This window comes from Phyllostomus discolor, chromosome 7 (assembly GCF_004126475.2).
Source record: "Phyllostomus discolor isolate MPI-MPIP mPhyDis1 chromosome 7, mPhyDis1.pri.v3, whole genome shotgun sequence".
Taxonomy (NCBI): domain Eukaryota; kingdom Metazoa; phylum Chordata; class Mammalia; order Chiroptera; family Phyllostomidae; genus Phyllostomus; species Phyllostomus discolor.
This window is the reverse complement of record NC_040909.2, coordinates 92,599,140-92,619,890: the sequence shown is the minus strand read 5'-3', so window position 1 is coordinate 92,619,890 and position 20,751 is coordinate 92,599,140. Positions and strand designations below refer to the sequence as shown.

At 38.4% G+C, this 20,751-nt stretch overlaps 1 protein-coding gene across 9 annotated transcripts; it reads right to left on the bottom strand.

Annotated features, from left to right (window-relative positions):
* Positions 1-11,615: 11,615 nt before the first annotated feature.
* CHCHD7 (coiled-coil-helix-coiled-coil-helix domain containing 7) lies at positions 11,616-20,611 on the bottom strand. 9 transcript variants are annotated; one of them, XM_036031128.1, is made up of 5 exons: positions 20,345-20,569; positions 19,865-20,104; positions 17,519-17,588; positions 13,966-14,108; positions 11,616-12,976 (listed from the first exon to the last, which is right to left on the bottom strand). In XM_036031128.1, exons 3-4 carry the CDS (start codon positions 17,570-17,572, stop codon positions 13,992-13,994), a joined length of 171 nt encoding a protein of 56 aa, XP_035887021.1. In that variant the 5' UTR covers positions 17,573-17,588; positions 19,865-20,104; positions 20,345-20,569; the 3' UTR covers positions 11,616-12,976; positions 13,966-13,991. The 9 variants fall into 9 exon arrangements, with proteins under 9 accessions (XP_035887021.1, XP_035887020.1, XP_035887016.1 ...); XM_036031127.1 differs by having other exon boundaries at positions 19,898-20,104; positions 20,345-20,561; XM_036031123.1 differs by having other exon boundaries at positions 13,966-14,064; positions 19,898-20,104; positions 20,345-20,513.
* Positions 20,612-20,751: the final 140 nt, after the last annotated feature.

Genomic DNA, 20,751 nt, shown 5'->3' with positions numbered 1-20,751 from the left:
TCCACATCCTCGCCAGCATTCATTTGTTAATTTATTGATGATAGCCATTCTGACCAGTGTGAGATGATATCTCATTGTGCCTTTAATTTGCATTTCTATGATGATTAGTGATGTTAAGCATCTTTTCATATGTCTATTGGCCACCTCCTATTTGGAGAAGTGTCTATTCAGGTCCTTTGCCCATTTTTAAATTTTTTTTTACTGTTGTTCAAGTACAGTTGTCTCCATTTTCCCCACATCACTACCCCCACCCCAAGTCATTCCCACTTCCTACCCTTGATCCTATCCCTCTTTGGTTTTGTCCATGTGGCCTTTATAGATGTTCCTGAAAACCCTCCCCTTTTTTTCCCTTCATTATGCTCTCTCACCTCCCCTCTGGTTACTGTCAGTTTGTTCTTAATTTCAGTGTCTCTGGTTATATTTTGGTTGCTTATTTGTTTTGTTGACTAAGTTCCACTCATAGGTGAGATCATATGGTATTTATCTTTCACCACATGGCTTATTTCACTTAGCAAAATACTCTCCAGTTACATCCATGCCATCACAAAGGGTAGGAGTTCCTTCTTTCTTTCTGTTGTATGGTATTCCATCATGTAAATATACCATAATTTTTTGATCCATTCATTTACTGATGGGCACTTAGGTTACTTCCAGTACTTGGGCTTTGCCCATTTTTAAATTGGCTTGTTTGTTTTTTTGATGATGAGTTTTGTAAGTACTTTATAAATTTTAGATATTAACCCCTTATCAGATATATCGGCAAATATGTTCTCCCATTCTGTGGGTTCTCTTTTTATTTTGTTGATGATTTCCTTTGTTGTACAAAAACTTTTTAGTTTGCTAATCCCATTTGTTTATTTTCTCTTTTCTTTCCCTTGCCTATGGAGATATACCTGTTAAGAAATTTCTACTGACAGTGTCCAAGATTGTGCTGCCTATGTTTCTTCTGTGATTTTTATGGTTTCAGGTCTAATATTTAAGTCTTTGATCCATTTTGAATTTACTCTTGTGTGTGGTGTAAGGAGATTGTCTATTTTCATTTTTCTGCACATATCTGTCCAATTTTTCCAGCACCATTTATTGAATAAACTATATTTAGCTCATTGTATATGCTTGCTTCCTCTGTCACATATTAATTGACCATACAGGTGTGGGGTTTTTTCTGGGCTCTTTGTTCTGTTTCATTGATCTATGTGTCTGCTTTTATGCCAGTACCAGGCTGTTTTGATTATTATGACGTTGTAGTATAGTTTGATATTAGGTAGCATGATTCCTCCAACTTTGTTCTCAGGATCTCTGTTGCTATACAGGGCCTTTTGTGGTTCCATATAAACTTTTTAAATATTTTCTCTAGTTCTATGAAATATGTCATTAGAACCTTGATACGAATTGCATTGAATCTATAGATTGCTTTGGGTAATATGAACATTTTAATGATATTAATTTTTCCTATCCGTGAATATGATATGTGCTTTCACTTATTTGTATCTTCTTCTATTTCTTCCTTCAGTGTCTTATATTTTTATGACTACATATCTTTTATATTCTTTGTTAGGTTTATTCCTAGGTATTTTATTCTTTTTGAAGTAATTGTGAATGGGATCGTTTTCTTTTTGTTTGTTTGTTTTGTTTTTTTAATATATTTTATTGATTATGCTATTACAGTTGTCCCATTTCCCCCTTCACTCCCCTCCACCCTGTACACCCTCTCCCACTCACATGCCCCCCTTTAGTCATGTCCATGTGTCATACTTATAAGTTCTTTAGCTTCTACATTTCCCATACTATTCTTGCCCTCCCCGTCTATTTTCTACCTACCATCTATGCTACTTATTCTCTGTAACTTTTCCCCTCTCTTCTCCTCCCACTCCCCTGCTGATAACCCTTCATGTGATCTCCATTTCTGTGGTTCTGTTCCTGTTCTAGTTGTTTGTTTAGTTGGTTTTTGTTTTTGTTTTAGGTGTGGTTGTTAAGAACTGTGAGTTTGCTGTCATTTGATTATACATGTTTTTTCATCTTCTTTTTCTTAGATAAGTCCCTTTAACATTTCATAAAATAAGGGCTTGGTGAGGATGAACTCCTTCAACTTGACCTTATCTGAGAAGCACTTTATCTGCCCTTCCATTCTAAATGAAAGCTTTGCTGGATAGAGCAATCTTGGATGTAGGTCCTTGTCTTTCATGACTTGGAATACTTCTTGCCAGCCCCTTCTTGCCTGCAAGGTCTCTTTTGAGAAATCGGCTGACAGTCTGACGGGAACTCCTTTGTAGGTTACTGTCCCCTTATCTCTTGCTGCTTCTAGGATTCTCTCCTTCGTTTTTACCTTGGCTAATGTAATTATGATGTGCCTTGGTGTGTTCCTTCTTGGGTCCCACTTCTTTGGGACTCTCTGAGCTTCCTGGACTTCCTGGAAGTCTATTTCCTTTGCCAGAATGGGGAAGTTCTCCTTTATTATTTGTTCAAATATGTGTTCAATCTGTTGCTCTACCTCTTCCCCTCTGGTGCCCCTATAATTCAGATGCTGGAACATTTAAAGATGTCCTGGAGGTTCCTAAGCTTCTCCTCATTTTTTTGAATTCTTATTTCTCCATTCTTTCCTGTTTGGTTGTTTTTTTCTTCCTTCTGGTCCACTCTATTGTTTTGAGTCCCAGTTTCCTTCCCATCACTATTGGTTCTCCGTGCATTTTCCTTCATCTCTTTTATGGTAACCTGCATTTTCTTCATCTAATTTGCACCCAGAATCAACCAATTCTGTGAGCTTCCTGATCACCAGTGTTTTGAACTGTGCATCTGATAGATTGGTTATCTCTCGTCGCTTAAAAGGATGAGTCCTGGGGCATTGATCTGTTCTTCTGTTTGAGACATATCTTTCTCTCTCTCTCTTTTTTTTTTTTTTTTTTTTGGCCTGGTTGCTCCCATTACAGTGAGGGGTGGAGCCTTAGGTGTTCAACAAGGCTGGGCATCCCAGTCACTAGACTGTGACATTGTATGTGGGGGCGGGGGCCGGGCGGGAGGGAACAATGGCAGTAGCTCCATTCTCCTGGGACCTCAGTCCCTTCTCTGGGATCCTGGGTTGCTCGCTCTGCCCTGGTCCACAATCACCGCCTCACTGGGTCTGCCAGCTGCCGCTTGCGTACTCAGGGTCCACCCGCTGCGATCTTGCGCACCCCAGGTGCCTTATGCGCTCCCGGTTGCCTTATGCGTCCAGTTCTCCCTGTTCTCCGGGTGCTGCGACCCGAGCCTGGCTGCTCCTCTCTGCCCCTCCTTCCGGTCTGGATGAATGGGTCTACTTCAACTTCTGGGCTGTCCCACTTCCATTCAGATAAATTCCCTGTCGGTTCTGGGTGTTATTCTGCCTCTAAATTGTTGTTGTTCTAATCTTGGTTGTGCGTGGAGATACGGTGCATCCACCTATGCCTCCATCTTGCCGGAAGTCACCATGAATGGGATCGTTTTCTTAATTTCCCTTTCTGTTTGTTCACTATTGGCATATAAAAGTGCAACGAATTTCTAGGTATTAATTTGTATCCTGCTAATTTGCTGAATTCATTTACCAGTTCTAAGGGTTAATTGGTGGAATCTTCGGGGTAGTCTATTTACAGTATCATGTTATCTGCAAATGAAGACAGTTTTATTTCTTCCTTTCCAATCTGAATGCCTTTTATTCTTCTTCTTAACTGATTGTTGTAGCTACGACTTCCAGCACTATGTTGAATTAAAGAGGTAAAAGTGGACATCCCTGTCTTGCTCCCAATCTTAAGGGGAATGCTTGTACTTTTTGCCCATTGAGTATGATGCTGGCAGTGGGTTTGTCGTATATGGCCTTTATTATATTTAGTATGTTCCCTCTATTCCCACTTTGCTGAGAGTTTTGGTCATAAATGGGTGCTGTATTTTATCAAGTGTTTTTCTGCATCTATTGATAGATCATGTGGTTTTATCCTTCATTTTGTTATGTGGTGAATCACATTTATTGATCTGAGAATGTTGTACCAACCTTGCATTCCTGAGGTAAATCCCACTTCATCATGATATATGATCTTTTTGATGCATTGCTGTATTTGGTTTGCTAATATTTTGCAGAGGATATTAGCATCTATGTTCATCAGGGGTATTGGTCTATAATTTTATTTCTTTGCAGTGTCTTTATCTGGTTTTGAAATTAGGATAATGCTGGCTTCATAAAGTGAGTTTGGGAGCCTTCCTTCCTCTTGAATTTTATAAAATAGTTTGAGATGAGAGGTGTTAGTTTTTCTTGGAATATTTGGTAAAATTCAACTGTGAAGCCATCTGGTCCAGGGCTTTTGTATGTTGAGAGTTTTTCAATTACTACTTCAATTTTAATAGGTGTAATCTGTCACTTCAGGTTCTCTGATTTTTCCTGATTTATGTTTTGAAAATTGCATGTTTTAAGGAATTTATCCATTTTTCCAGGTTGTAAAGTTTGTTGGCATATAATTGTTCATAATATTGTTTTTACAATCCTTTATGTTTCTTTGGTGTCACTTGTTATTTCTCCTCTTTCATTTCCAATTTTATTTATTTCAGTCATTTCTCTTTTTTTCTTGATAAGTCTGGTTAAAGGCTTGTCGATTTTGTTTATCTTTTCAAAGAACCAACTCTTGGATGCATTGATCTTTTGTATCTTTTTTTAGATTTTTAAATTTCTACTCTAATCTTTATTATTTTCTTCCTTCTACTCACTTTGGGCTTTGTCTGTTCTTTTTCAAGTTCCTTGAAGTGTGAAGTTAGATTGTTTATTTGAGCTTTTCCTTGTTTTTTAAGATAGTCCTGTAATGCTATGAATTTCCCACTCAGGATCACTTTTCCCATGTCCCACAGGTTTTGGATTGTTGGGTCATTTTCATTTGTTTCAAGGTATCTTTTTATTTCTTTCTTCATCTCATTGTTAACCCATTCATTGTCAATAATGTTATTTAACTTCCATTTCTTTGCATGTTTTTCAGTGTTCTTGTGATTTATTTCTAGTTTCATAGCATTGTGATCAGAAAAGATGGTTGATATGATTTCAGTCTTCTTAAATTTATTGAGATGTGTTTTGTGTCCTAACACGTGGTTTATCCTAGAAAATGTCCCATGTGTACTTGAAAAGTATGTATATTCTGCTGCTTTGGGGTGAAATACTCTGAAGATATCAATTAAATCTATTTGATGTACGATGTTGTTTAAGACTACTATTTCCTTGTTGATTTTCTGCCTGGAAGGTCTATCCACTGAAGTCAATGTGGTGTTGAAATCCCCAACTGTGACTGTCTTTCTGTTGATCTCTCTCTTTCTGTCCATCAAGACTTGCTTTACATATTTAGGTGCTCCTCTATTGGGTGTGTAAATGTTTACTAGGGTTATATCTTTTTGTTGGATTGTTTCCTTTATCATTAAGTAGTGTCCTTGTCTCTTAATATAGTCTTAGTTTTAAAGTCTGTTTCTTCAGATATAAGTACTGCTACCCAGGGTTTTTTTTTTTTCATTTGCATGAAATATCTTTTTCCAAACCTTTACCTTTAGTCTATGTGTATCTTTTAATCTGAGATAGGTCTCTTGGGGACAGTGTATATGTGGGTCTTGATTTCTTATGCATTCAGCAACTCTGTCTTTTATAAGCATGTTTAAGCCATTTACATTTAAGGTGATTATTGATAGATGTGTATGCAATGCCATTTTTATTGTTAGATTCTTTTCCTCTTTTTTTTTCTTTCTCTTCTTCATCTCATTCTCCTCCTCTCCTCCTCCTTTCATCCTCCTTCTCCTCTTCCCCCTTATTCCTCCAGTAAGCCCTTTAACAATTGTTGCAATGCTGGTTTGGTGTTGACAAACTCCTTTAGCTTCTTCTTGTCTGGGAAACTCCTTATTTCTCCTTCAATTTTAAATGATAGCCTTGCTGGATAAAGTAGCCTTGTTTGTAGTTTCTTGCTTTTCATCACCTTGAATATTTCATGCTATTCCCGTCTGGCCTGAAATGTTTCTGTTGATTAATCTGATGCCAGTCTAATTGGTGCTCCCTTGTAGGTAACTACCTGCTTTTCTCTTACAACTTTTAGGATTCTCTCCTTGTCTGTAAGCCTTGTCATTTTAATTATGATGTGTCTTGGTATAGGCCTCTTTGGGTCTAACTTTTTTGGGACTCTCTGAGCTTCCTAGACTTGTGTGTCCTTTTCCCTTCACCAGATTAGGGGAGTTTTCAGTCATTATTTCTTTAAATAGGTTCTTGATCCCTTGCTCTCTGTCTTCTCCCTCTGGTATTCTCATGATGTAGATATTGTTATGCTTCTTGCCATCTAAAATGCTTCTTAAGCTCTCCTTGTTTTTTGTTATTTTTTTCTTTTTTCTCCTCTTCCTGGGTGTTTTTTTTTCTATTGTCTTCCAAAACACTGATTCAGTCCTCTTCTTCATCTAACCTACTGTTTATTCCTTAGAGTGTATTAATTATTTAAAATGTTGTATTCTTTTTTTGTGACTGGTCCTTTTTTATGGGTTCAATGTCTTTTTTCATGCTGTTGAGTATCCTTACAATCATTATTCTAAACTCTCTATCTGATAAATTTCTTGCCTCCATTTCATCAAGTCCTTCTGGAGAATTCATTAGCTCTTTTATTTGGGGTCTGTTTCTTTGTCTTCCCATTTTGTCTACTTCTTTGTGTTTTCCTCCTTAGCTACTAATCGGCCTTTACACTGACTGGTTGTTAATCTAATCAAGCTTTGATCATCAGCTGGCCTTAGGCACCACAGGGTGGGGCAGAATTATTCCTGTGGGCAGGGTATTCATTCCCCTCAGGCTGATGCCATTTAGAGAGGAGTGCTCTGCCTGAGAGAGATGGCTCCCACAGTATGGGGAATGACTGAGCACAGGGACTCTGGCGGCTGTTCCTTCAGTACTATGTACTACCATGGTCTTTTTGTGTAAAACCAGCAAATAAATGTACCGGTGTGTTTGTATATGCATAGAAAATCTTGAAAACTCAACATTGGCTGCTTCTGAGCAGACTTATTTACATTGTATACCCTTTTGCATTGTTTGAACTTGCATGTATCTCAGTATGTCATTTTAAAAGTCATCCCTCCCCAAACACACAGATGTGTTGAGCATTTATTACACAATAAAAGCATACCAGAGATTATGGATAGAACCATGAATAATATTGTTTATATCCCCCAACTTTCATATGGATATAGTGATTCTCAAAATGATTGCTTTTACATACAGCACAGTATGCCACACTCCCACATTGCATGGAGAATCTACGAGGTGCTTTCTACAAGAGTGAGATGTACATGAAAATGGTAAAATGCCTTCTACCTATTTTGTTAGTTGATATCAAAGGCTTGCCCAGCTCCAAAATTTCTCACGGTACTCACTAAAAACCCTGACATAATTAATTTACCAGGTTAATTAGCTTAACCTCTCCTAAAGCATATTCTTAAAGCAGAACCTGGCTGGTGTAGCTCAGTGGATTGAACGTGGGCTGCAAACCAAAGCATCGCAGGTTCAATTCCCAGACAGGGGACATGCCTGGGTTGCAGGCTGTGGCCCCCAGCAACCGCACATTGATGTTTCTCTCTCTTTATCTTTCTCCCTCCCTTCCCTCTCTAAAAATAAATAAATAAAATCTTTTTTTGAAAAGCAGAGAAATACAATAGTGGCAAATTTAACAGTGGTTATAAGGAAATACCCTGGGACTCTGCCCCTGAAAAGTGATGAAGTGAGATCTTTAGTAATCTGGTTATAAGAAAAACATGCTGAAGTTATCAGGGCCTGTGTAAAGATACAAATAAGGAATTAGGAAATTACTGTAGACTAAATTAGACAGCTTTACATGGGTGGAGACATATTATGATTACATGTTAAGGGTTTGCTGATCAAAAATACTCAAGCAATTAGCTTGTCATTAAAATCACTTCATAGAAAACACATTTATAGAAACGAATCATCAAAGAGCTTTGCATTACTATGAAGGTATAGTAACAAAGACAAGTGTGGTGCTAATATAAGGATAGACATATCCATCAATGGAATAGAACCGAAATTCCAGAAACAAACTCTCACAAACACAATCAATTGATTTACAACAGAGTGACAAGACAATTCAATAAAGAAAAGCAGTCTTTAAAAAAAAAGTAATGGGACAACTAGATAGCCACATACAAAAGAATGAACTTGGACTCCTACTTCATAGCATATATAAAATTAACTCAAATCAAGGACCTAAATATAAAAGCCAAAAACCACAAAACTCTTAGAAGAAAACACAAGCATAAATCTTTGTAAACTCGAACTAGGCAATACTTTCTAAGATGTGACACCAAAAACAACAAAAGAAAAAAAATGGGACTTCATCAAAATTAAAAACTTTTGTGTTTCAAAGGACACTATAAAGTGAGGATACAACCCACAGAATGGAAGAGAAAAACTGCAAATTATGTACCTGATAAGAAGAGACTTATACCTAGTATATATAAGGAACTCCTTCAAGTCAATAATAAAGATACAAAAAAATATTTTTGAAATGCACAAAGGATCTGAAGGAATATTTCTCCAGAAAATATGTACAAGTGGCCAACATGCACATGAAAAAATATTCAACAGCATTACCCATCATGGAAATGCAAATCAAAACCTCAATGAGAACCAGTTCACACCCACTAGGGTGGTTGTAATCAAAGGCAGATAATAAGTGTTAATGAGGATGTAGAGAAATTGGAACTCTCATAAATTGTAAAATGGTGCTGCCACTTTGGAAAATAGTTTGTCAGTTCCTCAAAAGATTAAATATAGTTACCATATGACCCAGAAAATCAACTCCCAGGAATATATCCAAAAAGAAATTAATGCCCATACAAAAATTTGTACACAAATATTCAAGAAACAGAACTTCTGGCGAAGATGGAGGCATAAATAGATATGCTTTGCCTCCTCACACAACCATAAGGATAACCAACCTAAAAACAAAAAACAACCAGAAGTGCCAGAGAATCAAACTGTATGGAAGTCCAACAACCAAGGAATTAAAGAAGAAATATTCATTCAGACAGGTAGAAGGGGCAGACAGGGGCAGCTGGGACAGAGAGGACACATACAATGACACAGCCGTGGACAGCAGAATGGTAGTCCCATATTCGTGTGCGAATTAAAACTGAAACTGGGGAACAAGCAATCCCTGCCTCAGGACAGACCATGCAACCCAGTGTCCCAGCACCAGTAAGAGAAAGTATAAAAAACCAATGAGGGTTGTGGCAGCAGAAGAAACTGCCAGTCTCTCAGGAGAGTCTGTTTGAGGGGCCCAAGGGATCCTAGAATGTACACAAGCCCACCCACTCGGGGAATCAGCACCAGGGCAGCAGCTGGAAGGGTGCCAGTCACTTGCCAGAAGTGGGGGAAGTGACTGAAAGCTGGCAGAGCCAAGCAAGTGGCATTGTTCCTTCTCCCTCACATACAGCACTCAAGTAGTCAAGTGGGTTGCCCAACCCTGGCGAACACCTATGGCTCCACCCCTTGCAATGTAACAGATGTGCCAACAAATTGAGAAGACAAAAAAATATAGCACAAATGAAAGAACAAATCAAGACTCCAACAATAGAACTAAGCGAAGAGGAGATAGCCAACCTATCAGATGCAGAGTTCAAAACACTGGTAATCAGGATGCTCACAGAAATGATTTAGTATGGCCACAAAATAATGGAAGAAATGAAGGCTATACAAAATGAAATGAAGAAAAATATACAGAGAACCAATAGTGAAGGGAAGGAAGCCAGGATTCAAATCAACAATTTGGAACAAATGAAAGAAATAAACATTCACCTGGAACAGAAAAAAGAAACAAGAACTGAAAAAAATGAGGAGAGGCTTAGGAACCTCTGGGACAACTTTAAATGTCCCAAAATCCAAATCATAGGGGTGCCAGAAGAGGAAGAAGAGCAAGAAGTTGAAAACCTATTTGAACAAATAATGAAAGAAAACATCCCCAATTTGGTAAAGGAAATAGACATATAAGTCCAGGAAGCTCAGAGAGTCCCAAATAAGTTGGACCTAAAAAGGGCCACACCAAGGCACATCATAATTAAAATACCAAAAGTTAAAGAGAGAATCTTTAAAAAAGCAAGAGAAAGGAAGGGAGTTACTTACAAAGGAATTCCCATGAGATTATCAGCTGATTTCTCAAAAGAAACTTTGCAAGCAAGAAGGAACTGGCAAGAAGTATTCAAAGTCATGAAAAGCAAGGGCCTATGTCCAAGATTACTCTATCCAGCAGATATTTAGAATGGAAGAGCAGATAAAGTGCTTCCCAGACAAGGTAAAGCTAAAGGAGTTCATCATCACCAAGCCATTATTATATGAAATGTTAAAGGGACTTGTCTAAGAAAAAGAAGATCAAAAGGATAGACAGTAAAATGACAACAAACTCATGACTATCAACAGCTGAACCTAAAAAAAAAATTAAGCAAACAGCCCTGGCTGGTGTGGCTCAGTGGATTGAGGGCTGGCCTGCAAATCCAAGGATTGCCTGTTCAATTCCCAGTCAGGGCACATGCCTGGGCTGCAGGCCAGGTCCCGATGGGGAGGAGGGGGGAGCATGTGAGAGGCAACCACACATTGATGTTTCTCTCCCTCTCTTTCTCCCTCCCTTCCCCTCTCTCCCAATAAATACACATTTAAAAAATTAAGCAAACAACTAGAAGGAACAGAATCACAGAATTGGAGATCACATGGAGGGTTATCAGCAGAGAGGGGGATGGGGGAGTATGGGGGAAAAGGTACAGGGGATAAGTACAAATGGCAGGTACCAAATAGAGGGGGAGATTTAGAATAGTAAAGGGAATGTAGGAGCCAAAGAACTTATATGTACAACCCATGGACATGAACTAAGCAGGGGGGATAGCTGTAGAGAGTCAGGGTACTGGGCAGAGGGGAGCAAAGGATAAAAAAATGGGAAAACTGTAATAGTATAATCAGTAAAATATACTTTAAAAATACAGCATGACTCATATTAGTGAAACAGTGGATAACTACTCAAATTCAACTGATGAACTGATAAACAAAATGTGGTATATTTGTGCAATGGAATGTTACTTAGTAATAAAGAGGAATAAAGTGCTGATGGATGCAACATGAATGAACCTGGAAAACATGAAGCTAAATGAAAGAAGCCAGTCACAAAAGACCACATGGTATAAGCTTCCCTTTATATATATATATATATGTCCAGAATAGGGAATTCTAGAGAAAAGAAAGTGTATCAGTAGTTGCCTAAGTTTGGGGTAGGTGGGGAAGAAAACAGGTGTTAGGAAAAAATGGAGAATGTGTGCTAATGGATATAGGTTTCCATCTGGGGTGATAAATGTGTTCTAAAACCAGTTGTGGTGAAGGCTACCCCAAATTGTCAATATATTAAAAGCCATTGTAGTATTGTCTACTTTTGGAGGCTTACATATGAATTTTATCTCAATGCAGTTGTTATTTAAAAAAAGAGCTATGTGAGGACAAATAGCTACAAGATGAATGTTGATATTGGTGTGAATGTTTAAATAGGTGACATTAAAATTTCAAACCCTTAAACAAGCATGCTTAAAAGTACTGAAATGCTTCTTATACAAATATGATTTTGTCAGGTTTTTTTAATCCAACATTTTTAGAGTGATGAATAAAAATCAAAAATTTCTGAAATAATCCAGAACTTCCAGTAGTTTTACTCAAAATGAAATCACATTTTATTCAGAAAGAATCACATTTAACAGTCAAGGTCCTGTATCTCACTGCATCTGAGCTGAGGTTTGAACTAAGACCAATGAGATGAATACTTTGTTGTCTGTCCCCATTAAAATTATCCTTCTGATGATCATGGACCAAATGAAAGGGACACAAACTATTTGTCTTTGTTGTTTTTCTATTATTAAATGTCTTTTGTAAAATTAGTCCTTAAATGAAACAAACTGGATTTTAAAAGGTGGTGTATATGGATTGGCGCTACACAATCCAGCCCAGTCACCATACTGAATATTGTTTTTATATCAAGTGAAGGTAAGCTCTATTTTCATTCCAGTGTTGTGTTCACCTGATGAACCCCATACAACTTCCACGCCCATCTGATACTAAAAACGATTTTCTTAGAATCATTTAGAATCATTCTCTTAGAATCATTTTCCCCACATTACTATAGTTCAAGACAATTATGTCTTCAGAAGTTTATCTAATATTTGTGGGTTTTAGTCACAGAATCCTTTAACCATGCCTTTACTTAAAAGAAAACCAGTTTTTGCATGTCGGACTTAAGGCAACCTTTCCACACCCTGCTCCCCATCGAGTAGATGTACTAACCTAATTTAAACAAAGATGAGTGAAGGGAAGAGATCTTAGTAATGAGTGATGGATTTGAGGCCCAGCACACATCTACCCTCACCCCCTCAGTCTCCTCTGGCATTACTCCTCCACCCATCTTAAACTCTAGGTGGAACAGCTGACAGACAATTCCCTGAATTTGTCACAAGCCTTCCTTCTAACATGTTGTTGCTCACATGAAATACTGCCTTCCTTTTACCCCCATTCAGTCTTTACTTATTCATACCTTACTTTTCTTTTGAGACTCAGAGGAAAAGGCCAACTCCTCATGTAGCCTTTCCTAATACTCCCTTAACTCCAGGACATGATACAAATTCTGACACAGGACATTCAGCAGTGGCACACCATCATCATGGCATTGAGGGCAAACATAAAGGACACAGGGTTCACTGAATTTTGTTTCCCCTTTTGAACACAGGATCTATCTGGGTAAAAATTGTAAGGTCTTAAAAGATTACAGTAATCATTTATTAAAAATATTTATCTGCTTTTAAGTTAAATAAACAATTTTAATGCAAACATTCAATAGGGCATCTTTCCCATTGCTCCCAAGATTTCATCTCTTTCTGCTGCTGTAGGCATAGGTGGCTTTACTCCATTCTGTCTTCTCTGCATCATGACAGAATTCTGCATATAGGTATAAAAAAAAAGAAACCAAAATCAGTCATGCATTAAATGCTAATCATTTTCCAGTAATTTGCTACTGCTTCTTCAAAAAGAAAAGTCTATAAACCAAGTTAAAGAAACAAAAAAAAAACACTAATTGTAGGACTTCAGATAAAGTTTTCAAAATATTATCAATTATACAGTGATATTCCCACAGGAATACACAAACAATAATTGGGATGGGGACATGCTGTTTAACTACAAGAGCACAAGAATACAGTCCATCAATGAAACCATCAATTAATTTAGCAGAGAGAACTAAAGCAGGTGAATGTAGTGCTCAGAGAAACAGAAACTACATACCAATATCTCAGGAAAAATGGGACCACTTATAAACCACCCTAGGCGGTGGTAGGAGAGGTAGCAGAAATGGAAGACTAGTATGTGTTATGACAAGACAAGTTACCCATTCTGTCCATCTCTAAGAGAAATAAAATTAAAACAAGGTATTGTTTTAGGGCTGCAGATACTTATACACCTAGGAAGACCCACCTCTATGATTTGAACTGCATCCTTATGCCTTGGAGTAGGATAAGGCAACTAAGAAGAGCTCTCAAGGATTGTTTAGGGCTAAAATAACACCTTAAGGATAAAGTAAAAAAGTTAAGTTTCCAGTGGGGATGTGTGGACTGACTGAAAGGAGGTGAAGGAATTAATCAAAGAACATATATGCATGACTCATGGACACTGGACAATGGTGTGGGGATTGACTGTGGAAGTGGATGGTGGGCTGCAAGGGGGAGTACAGGGGAAAAACCTGGGATGACTGTGATAGTGTTAACAGTAAAATATTTAAATAAAAAATAAGAAAATAAAATACAAATAAAGAGAAAAGTTGTTTCACTACAGCCATTCCAAAGAAAGGATTGTGGATATTGATTAATTTCAGGCTTCAGTATCAAGTCTAAGAGTTGAGTTAAAACTATCTCACCAAACCACGGTAGACTTACCCAGAATTTCCGGCAGTTTTTGTACCTCAAGAAGTAAGTGGAACATCTTTCCTTGTCATAGTTATTTTCATCCATACATCTGGCAGAAGCATCAGATTCCTTAAATATGTAAAATAGGCACTATTTAAGAGGTGAAATGCCATCTAAAAAAAAAAAAAAAAAAAAAACCCAAAACTTCTGAAGTTGCTGCCCCCACAAAGCAGATAATATTAAAGTTCCTTTTTGTTCATTTTAATGAAAATTTAATGAACAAAAACTGAATTATCTTTCCAACTAGCCCAAGCATTCTTTCTGCTCAAAGCAGACATCTTCCTTTTTATAGTCTGGGTCAGTTTTCTGAATATCTAATCACAGGAATTCGAGCTGAGGCACTGAGATCATTTAACCCAGTAACCATTTAACAAAGAAGCTGTGGCAAGGTGCAATCTGCCGAAAATCACTGCTGCACAGCTAGAATCAAAACCATCTCCCAACTCTAAGGACAGCAATCCTGTTTTTCCAAGTTCTGACTTTGACTTGAATGTCTGATGTTAATGCTCGTTTTGAGATCTAAGTAAATTGCTAATGACTGGTCTACATCAAGGCAACTTAAATTAACACCATTCATCTCAGTGTACTTTTGGCTATCATTCACTTCATTACACAAGTAAATACACTACTGTGTAAGCACTTTTAATAGATATCGTTAATTAATATCATTTTAAAACTAAGTGAGCAACACAGGGCTATGAGTTCAAAGGAAGGTAGCTACCATTCGGGAATTAAATTTAAGTTGTCTGAACTGGAAGTAGATTGGATAACAAACTTCAAAGTGAAAGATATGACTCTGACAGGTCACCACCTAAAGAAAAGCTTTAACTAAAGGGGTAGGTAATTTGCTTTATGGATCCAAGAAACATATTCTATCTAAAGAGACTTAATAAAGCAGTTGAAAACATCGAATATACAGAACAAATCTAAATTTCTATGCCAAATAATCAATGAATGTGTATAGTTGGAAAGTCCACATAATAGGGTCAGGGAATATCATTTTATAGCACCAATCTGATGATTACATAATTCAAGGGTGACAAATATATTGCTACGCACACCAAATAAGTGCCAACAAAGCTTATGAATCAGCAAAATATTCTGTTTATATACCTTTGTTAAAACTTTTAGACTTTAAACAGACTAAGTCTGTATCAGCCCCTTACTCTCATCCAGGTGGTCTCAAGGACATGATAAAATTATTGCTATTAAAACATAAATTTCAAGCCCTGGCTGGCGTAGCTCAGTGGATTGAGCGCGGGCTGGGAACCAAATTGTCCCAGGGTCGATTCCCAGCCAGGGTACATGCCTGGGTTGCAGGCCATAACCCCCAGCAACCGCACATTGATGTTTCTCTCTCTCTCTCTCTCTCTCCCTCTCTCTCTCCCTCTCTCTCTCTCCCCCTCTCTCTCTCTCCCCCCCCCTCTCTTCCCTCTCTAAAAAATAAATAAATAAATAAATAAATAAATAAATAAAAACATAAATTTCAGTGATAATTTAAAATATCACACTTTCCAACTTTCCATGTTTGGACTAAGATTTTTCCTCAGTGTTACATATATCTGTTTAATGGTATGGTGAAAACTAAATGCTTGTATATAATATAAATAAGTAAAACTTAAAAGAGATAAATCTTTGTTAGCTAAATTATGCCTATCTAAAAAATGCTCTAGTGAAAAGAGGATACACTAGTTAGGACTATTTTTTTATATAGAAATAACTTGAAAAAAATGGCAAGCCATCTGTATGTCATCTTTGGAAAAGTGTCTATTCAGTTCTTTTGCCCATTTTTTAACTGGGTTGTTTGTCTTCTTGGTGTTGAGTTGTAGGAGTTCTTTATATTTTTGGAAATTAGCCACTTATCAGATGTATCAATGGCAAATATGTTCTCCCACTTCGTGAGTTCCCTTTTCATTTTGTTTATGGTTTCTTTTGCTGTGCAAAAGCTTTCTAGTTTGATATAGTCCCATTTGTTCATTTTTTTACTTTGTTTCTCTTGTCCAAGGAGACATTGCTACCAAAAAAAAAAAAGAAAAAAAAATCTCAGAAGGAAAACATAGGCAGTAAAATCTCAAACATTTATCAAGCATATTTCTTATAGTTCTGGTATAATACATGTCTATAGAGGAAAAAAGAAGACATTTCCCTTACTAAGTGTATAATTTGATGATAATGAAAAAATGGAGATAATTTTAGAAGTACTGTTTTAATGGACCTCTTCCACACGTCATGGGGCTCAATGGAAATGCTCACTGAGAAATCAAACAACTGACAGGTTTGGGGAGGGGCCTTTGTCCACAGCCTAGGTCAGGGGATATGTCTGTGTATTTTGTTAGCACCTCCCCCTACAAAAACCTTAGAAATAGTTCACTGAACCAAATCTTCTGATCTATGAAAGAATGAAGCCAAAAACAGGCAGCTTCATGAAGGGAGAAAAAAGAGTATCTTTATCTTCCAATAGATTCAGAGAAACCTGAGAAAGTATACCCACAAAGTCAACAGAAGAAAATGAGTATTCATATGATGTTACCCAACTATTAAACTAAAGAAAATAATGATTAAGGATCAACCCTGGCTGGTGTGGCTCAGTGGACTGAGTGCCGGTCTGAGAACCAAAAGGTCACCAGTTTGATTCCCACCCAGGACACAAGCCTGGGTTGAGGGACAGGTCCCCGGTTGGGGACATGCTAGAAGCAACCAATGGATGTATCTCTCGCACACTGATGTTACTCTCCCTCTCTTTCCTCCTCCCTTCCCCACTCTCTAAAAATAAATATACAAAATCTCCTATAAAAAAATGTCAGAAAACAGAAAGATTGATATAGACAGAGAAACGAACTGATGGCTGCCAGAAGGAAGGGAAGTGGGAGGGAGGATGGGTAAAAAAGGTGAAGGTACAATCTTCCAGTAATAAAATAAGTGACAGGGATGTAATATACAGGGAATGTAGTCAGAATGCCTTACAGTGACAGCTGATTTTATTAGATTTATTGTGATGATCACATCATAAGGTATGTAAATGTCAAATCACTATGTTGTACACCTGAAACTAATATATGTCAATTATACTCTAATAAAAAATAACTAAATTAATTTAAAATAACAAATAAAATAGTAAAAGAATATCTAAATGAATATTTACTGGATTTCTGGGTAGGAAACGTAAACTTCTGTATTTGAAAAAATCCCATTAAAATTAAAAAGCAGCCCTGGCTGGCGTAGCTCAGTGGATTGAGCGTGGGCTGCGAACCAGTGTCGCAGGTTCAATCCCCGGTCAGGGAACATGCCTGGGTTGCAGGCCATGACCCCCAGCAACCACACATTGATGTTTCTCTCCCTCTCTCTTTTTCCCTCCCTTCCCCCTCTAAAAATAAATAAATAAAATCTTTAAAAAAAAATTAAAAAGCAAACTGAGAAAAACAAAACAAAAAAAAGAACTTCAAAAAAACAGATGTCCACAAAATCAGAATAAGCCTGTTTTTCCAACTTAACACTCATGAAAATTAAAAGCAAACCACCTTACCAACAAGCAAGGATTTGTGTCAGGATCTCTCAGTCTCCGTGTTACCATTGGCATCCTAACAGTCTTCTTACTGAAGGTAGTAGATGTTAGGGAAAAGAGTTATACAGCAGATGTCATAAAATAAATCAATAAATCTCATTTGCCCCTTAAGTACTTGAAAATTAATTCTGAAATAATGATTATCTAGTGCGAACTTCATGTAGCCTCTCCATTTTGAAGATAAGGACTTGGATATGTTTTTCCTTTGCATTGCTATGGTGCCTCAGTACAATGGCCATATTTAAGTGCATCTACTAAGATTTGATTATAATGTCCAAACTGAAAGACAGTTCAGCTATCACTCAGTTTTAGCTTATTCTTATTTCCAAAGGTTAAGTAATTAATTTTACTAACAAAACCTAATACAGCATGTGCTCTGAGTTATTTCCCTATAATACATTGATTAGCATACAAAATAAGTGTGGAATAACTTAGTACAACCCAACTTTAGCAAAAACATCTGTCAACTGCCCAACAGGAATGTCTACTCTGCAGCCAGCACTGGGCTGGCCAATATACCAAAAAGCAAAGTTACTGCTTAGTTGACATTTCAAAGTTTTTTAAAAAGCTGAAACTTCACTCCCAATGTTTTCTATTTAATTGATACTTCTGGGTTGAAGGAATCAGGGAATGCTATGATTCATTAATGTTTCAGCTCAAGCCTTATAGACACATCCTGCAAAAGTCTTTATTGATTAGAGGTGACGACAGTTTCCTAAGAGCCAATTAGTGAATCCAAGTCAAGTCATATACTCATATAATAGGTATGCCAACTATATCTCAGGACAATTGCTCTCTATAATGGAGTTCAATTAAAATTGGTATGCCTCCTATCTTCAAAGACACCATAGGAACCAAAAGAAAACAAATTTAAAACAGTAACTAACTTAAATATTTAAAAGTGATTTTTTGTTTCAATATATTATACACCATGGATAAGCCACCCACAAATGTTTCCTGAATCCTCTTCTCCCTTAATCATCTTCCACTTAAAGACTGAAGGAGAAACCAGAAAATAATGCAGTATGACCTACAAAATGCCACAGAATAAAAGTCCAGCTGCGTGAGCTACTGACATGTTAGCATATTGATGGTCAGCATAACCAGACAGAAGTCAGAATTTGTGTATGAACTGGTTTGTACTTTCCTTGCTCAAGATGGTACCATCAAAAGATATGTCATGTTAAAAAAATAAAGTACATTTAGGAAAAATAATCAAATCCCACAAGCTCCCGAAAAGTGGAGGTATTCTCAATCAAGAGTCACCTAGTTAGATTGGTTTCTTCTATTGTGGGAAAGATTAGGTTGTCTAGGCTAAAAGAAATCAACATTTGCAAAAAAGGATGGAAAACAGTTCAGTCATTCCGGGGTCCTTTAACTTTTGTACCCACTAAGTAATCCTTTCATTTTATGATTTACATTGAATATATGAATATACCTAGTTAACAGAAACATCTTGGCAAAAAGGATATTCAAGATGCTCTTCAAATATATCTAGAAGTGTCTTCCTTTACTAAACACAATTCTTTCGCAGCCTTGACTTCCTAGCGTGATGATGGTGCTAAGCAACCGCACAGCCTTGCTTTTTACATCTATCCTATTACATGAGAACACAGAACTCTGCCTAGGTGTTCATATTCCTTGGATATAATCTCAACAACCATCAGACAGAGACAAAACTCAGATTGCATACCTTACATGAAAGCCTCCTACTCTGCATTTTATTATCACCATTAGCCAGGAATTCTTTAAAAATAACACCTAGATAACGTCACATAAACCCGAATTAGGTTTACAGCGTGGGTTTATTCACATTCATATTTCATTTCCTTTCCCCTCTGGATTGTAAATACAAGTCAATCTAAATTTGGACTTCCGAATGTCACCTTCTTTGCATAAATTCCTAATATATAAACCGGAAATGTCAATTTACAGTGAAGAAGTGGGGCAGAAGGGCAAGATCGAGTGTTCTGCTAGAGAGGCCTCATCTACTTACTTTCTGAAGGTACTAAACAAAAGTTACAAAGCTCTACTTGCCAGAAAAAAAAAACCAGAGTTATAGGAGGGGCCGCACAAGTACATGTGAGGAACAACTTCAAAATCTTCTCTAAAGAGCAAACTGTTGTAAAAAAAAGTATTTGATTTCCCATTACATCCCCACTCCAAGAAGCTTTGAAAGGGAAGGGGAAAGGGGACCCTACGGCCAGGTTCCCAGTCTGGTCAGAGCCACGCAGGCTGTCTGTGGCTCTGACAAAACTCAGATGCAACTATTGGGAAGCTGAAAAATGTCATTTGAAAACATAAAGCCTATTTCTAGGGTGCAGAGACAGGGTGGCATACCGGAGGGAGGCGGGGAACTCGAACGGAGAAACCGGAGAGATAAAGTCCGAGTCCTTGCTGCCCTCCGCGATGCTGCCAGTCCGTCTAACGGTGGATGGCGGGCACAGGAAACACACCTTGCTTCAACCTTCGATGGTGCCGAGAAGGGCACGGGGCGAAAAAAAGGAAGGAAATTGAGTATAGGTGCACGCAATGACGCTTCAAAGGCTGGGAAGGAGAATGAAGAAAGAACTGGAGTTGCCCGGGCATGGGTCAACTTCCTCGCCCGGGGCCGAACAGACCCGTAATGCAGAGAGGAGAAGCGAAAGGAAGGGGCCCGTAGCGCAGCAAGGCCCGGTGGAAGCAGCTTCATGCGGAAGCGCACTTGGGCCCTCGGGGACTCAAGTGCAGCCCTCTCTTCCCCGTTCCCTGCAGCCTGTCACGAAAGGAGGGGCGCGGACCACTCACCTCGGGGTGCCACTCTACCAGCGACCAGGCAATCTCCAACTCCAAACACGTCAATAGCTCACGCAGCTGGACTTTAAGTAGCGCGCATCCCAACATGCTGCCCCCGCTCCTCGGAGGCCTCCAGTCCAATCAGCGTGCGCCGCTGCCAGACTGACAGCCGATCCCGGCCCTGCGCAGCGGGGGCGGGCGGGTCTCGCGCCCGCCCCCAGCTGGCGGCCAGGGGGACAGAGGCGGGGGAAGTGGGCGGGGCCGCGGGCGCGCCCCTCCCTCCCCTCCTACCCCCGCCCCGCCGCGCCCCCGGAGCCACGGCCCGCTTCTTAGCACTTCTTCTTGATCGGCGGCTCTACTGGCCAATCGACACGCCCAATTCTTGCGGCGGCAACGTCTAGTGGCCGGGCCCAGGGCGG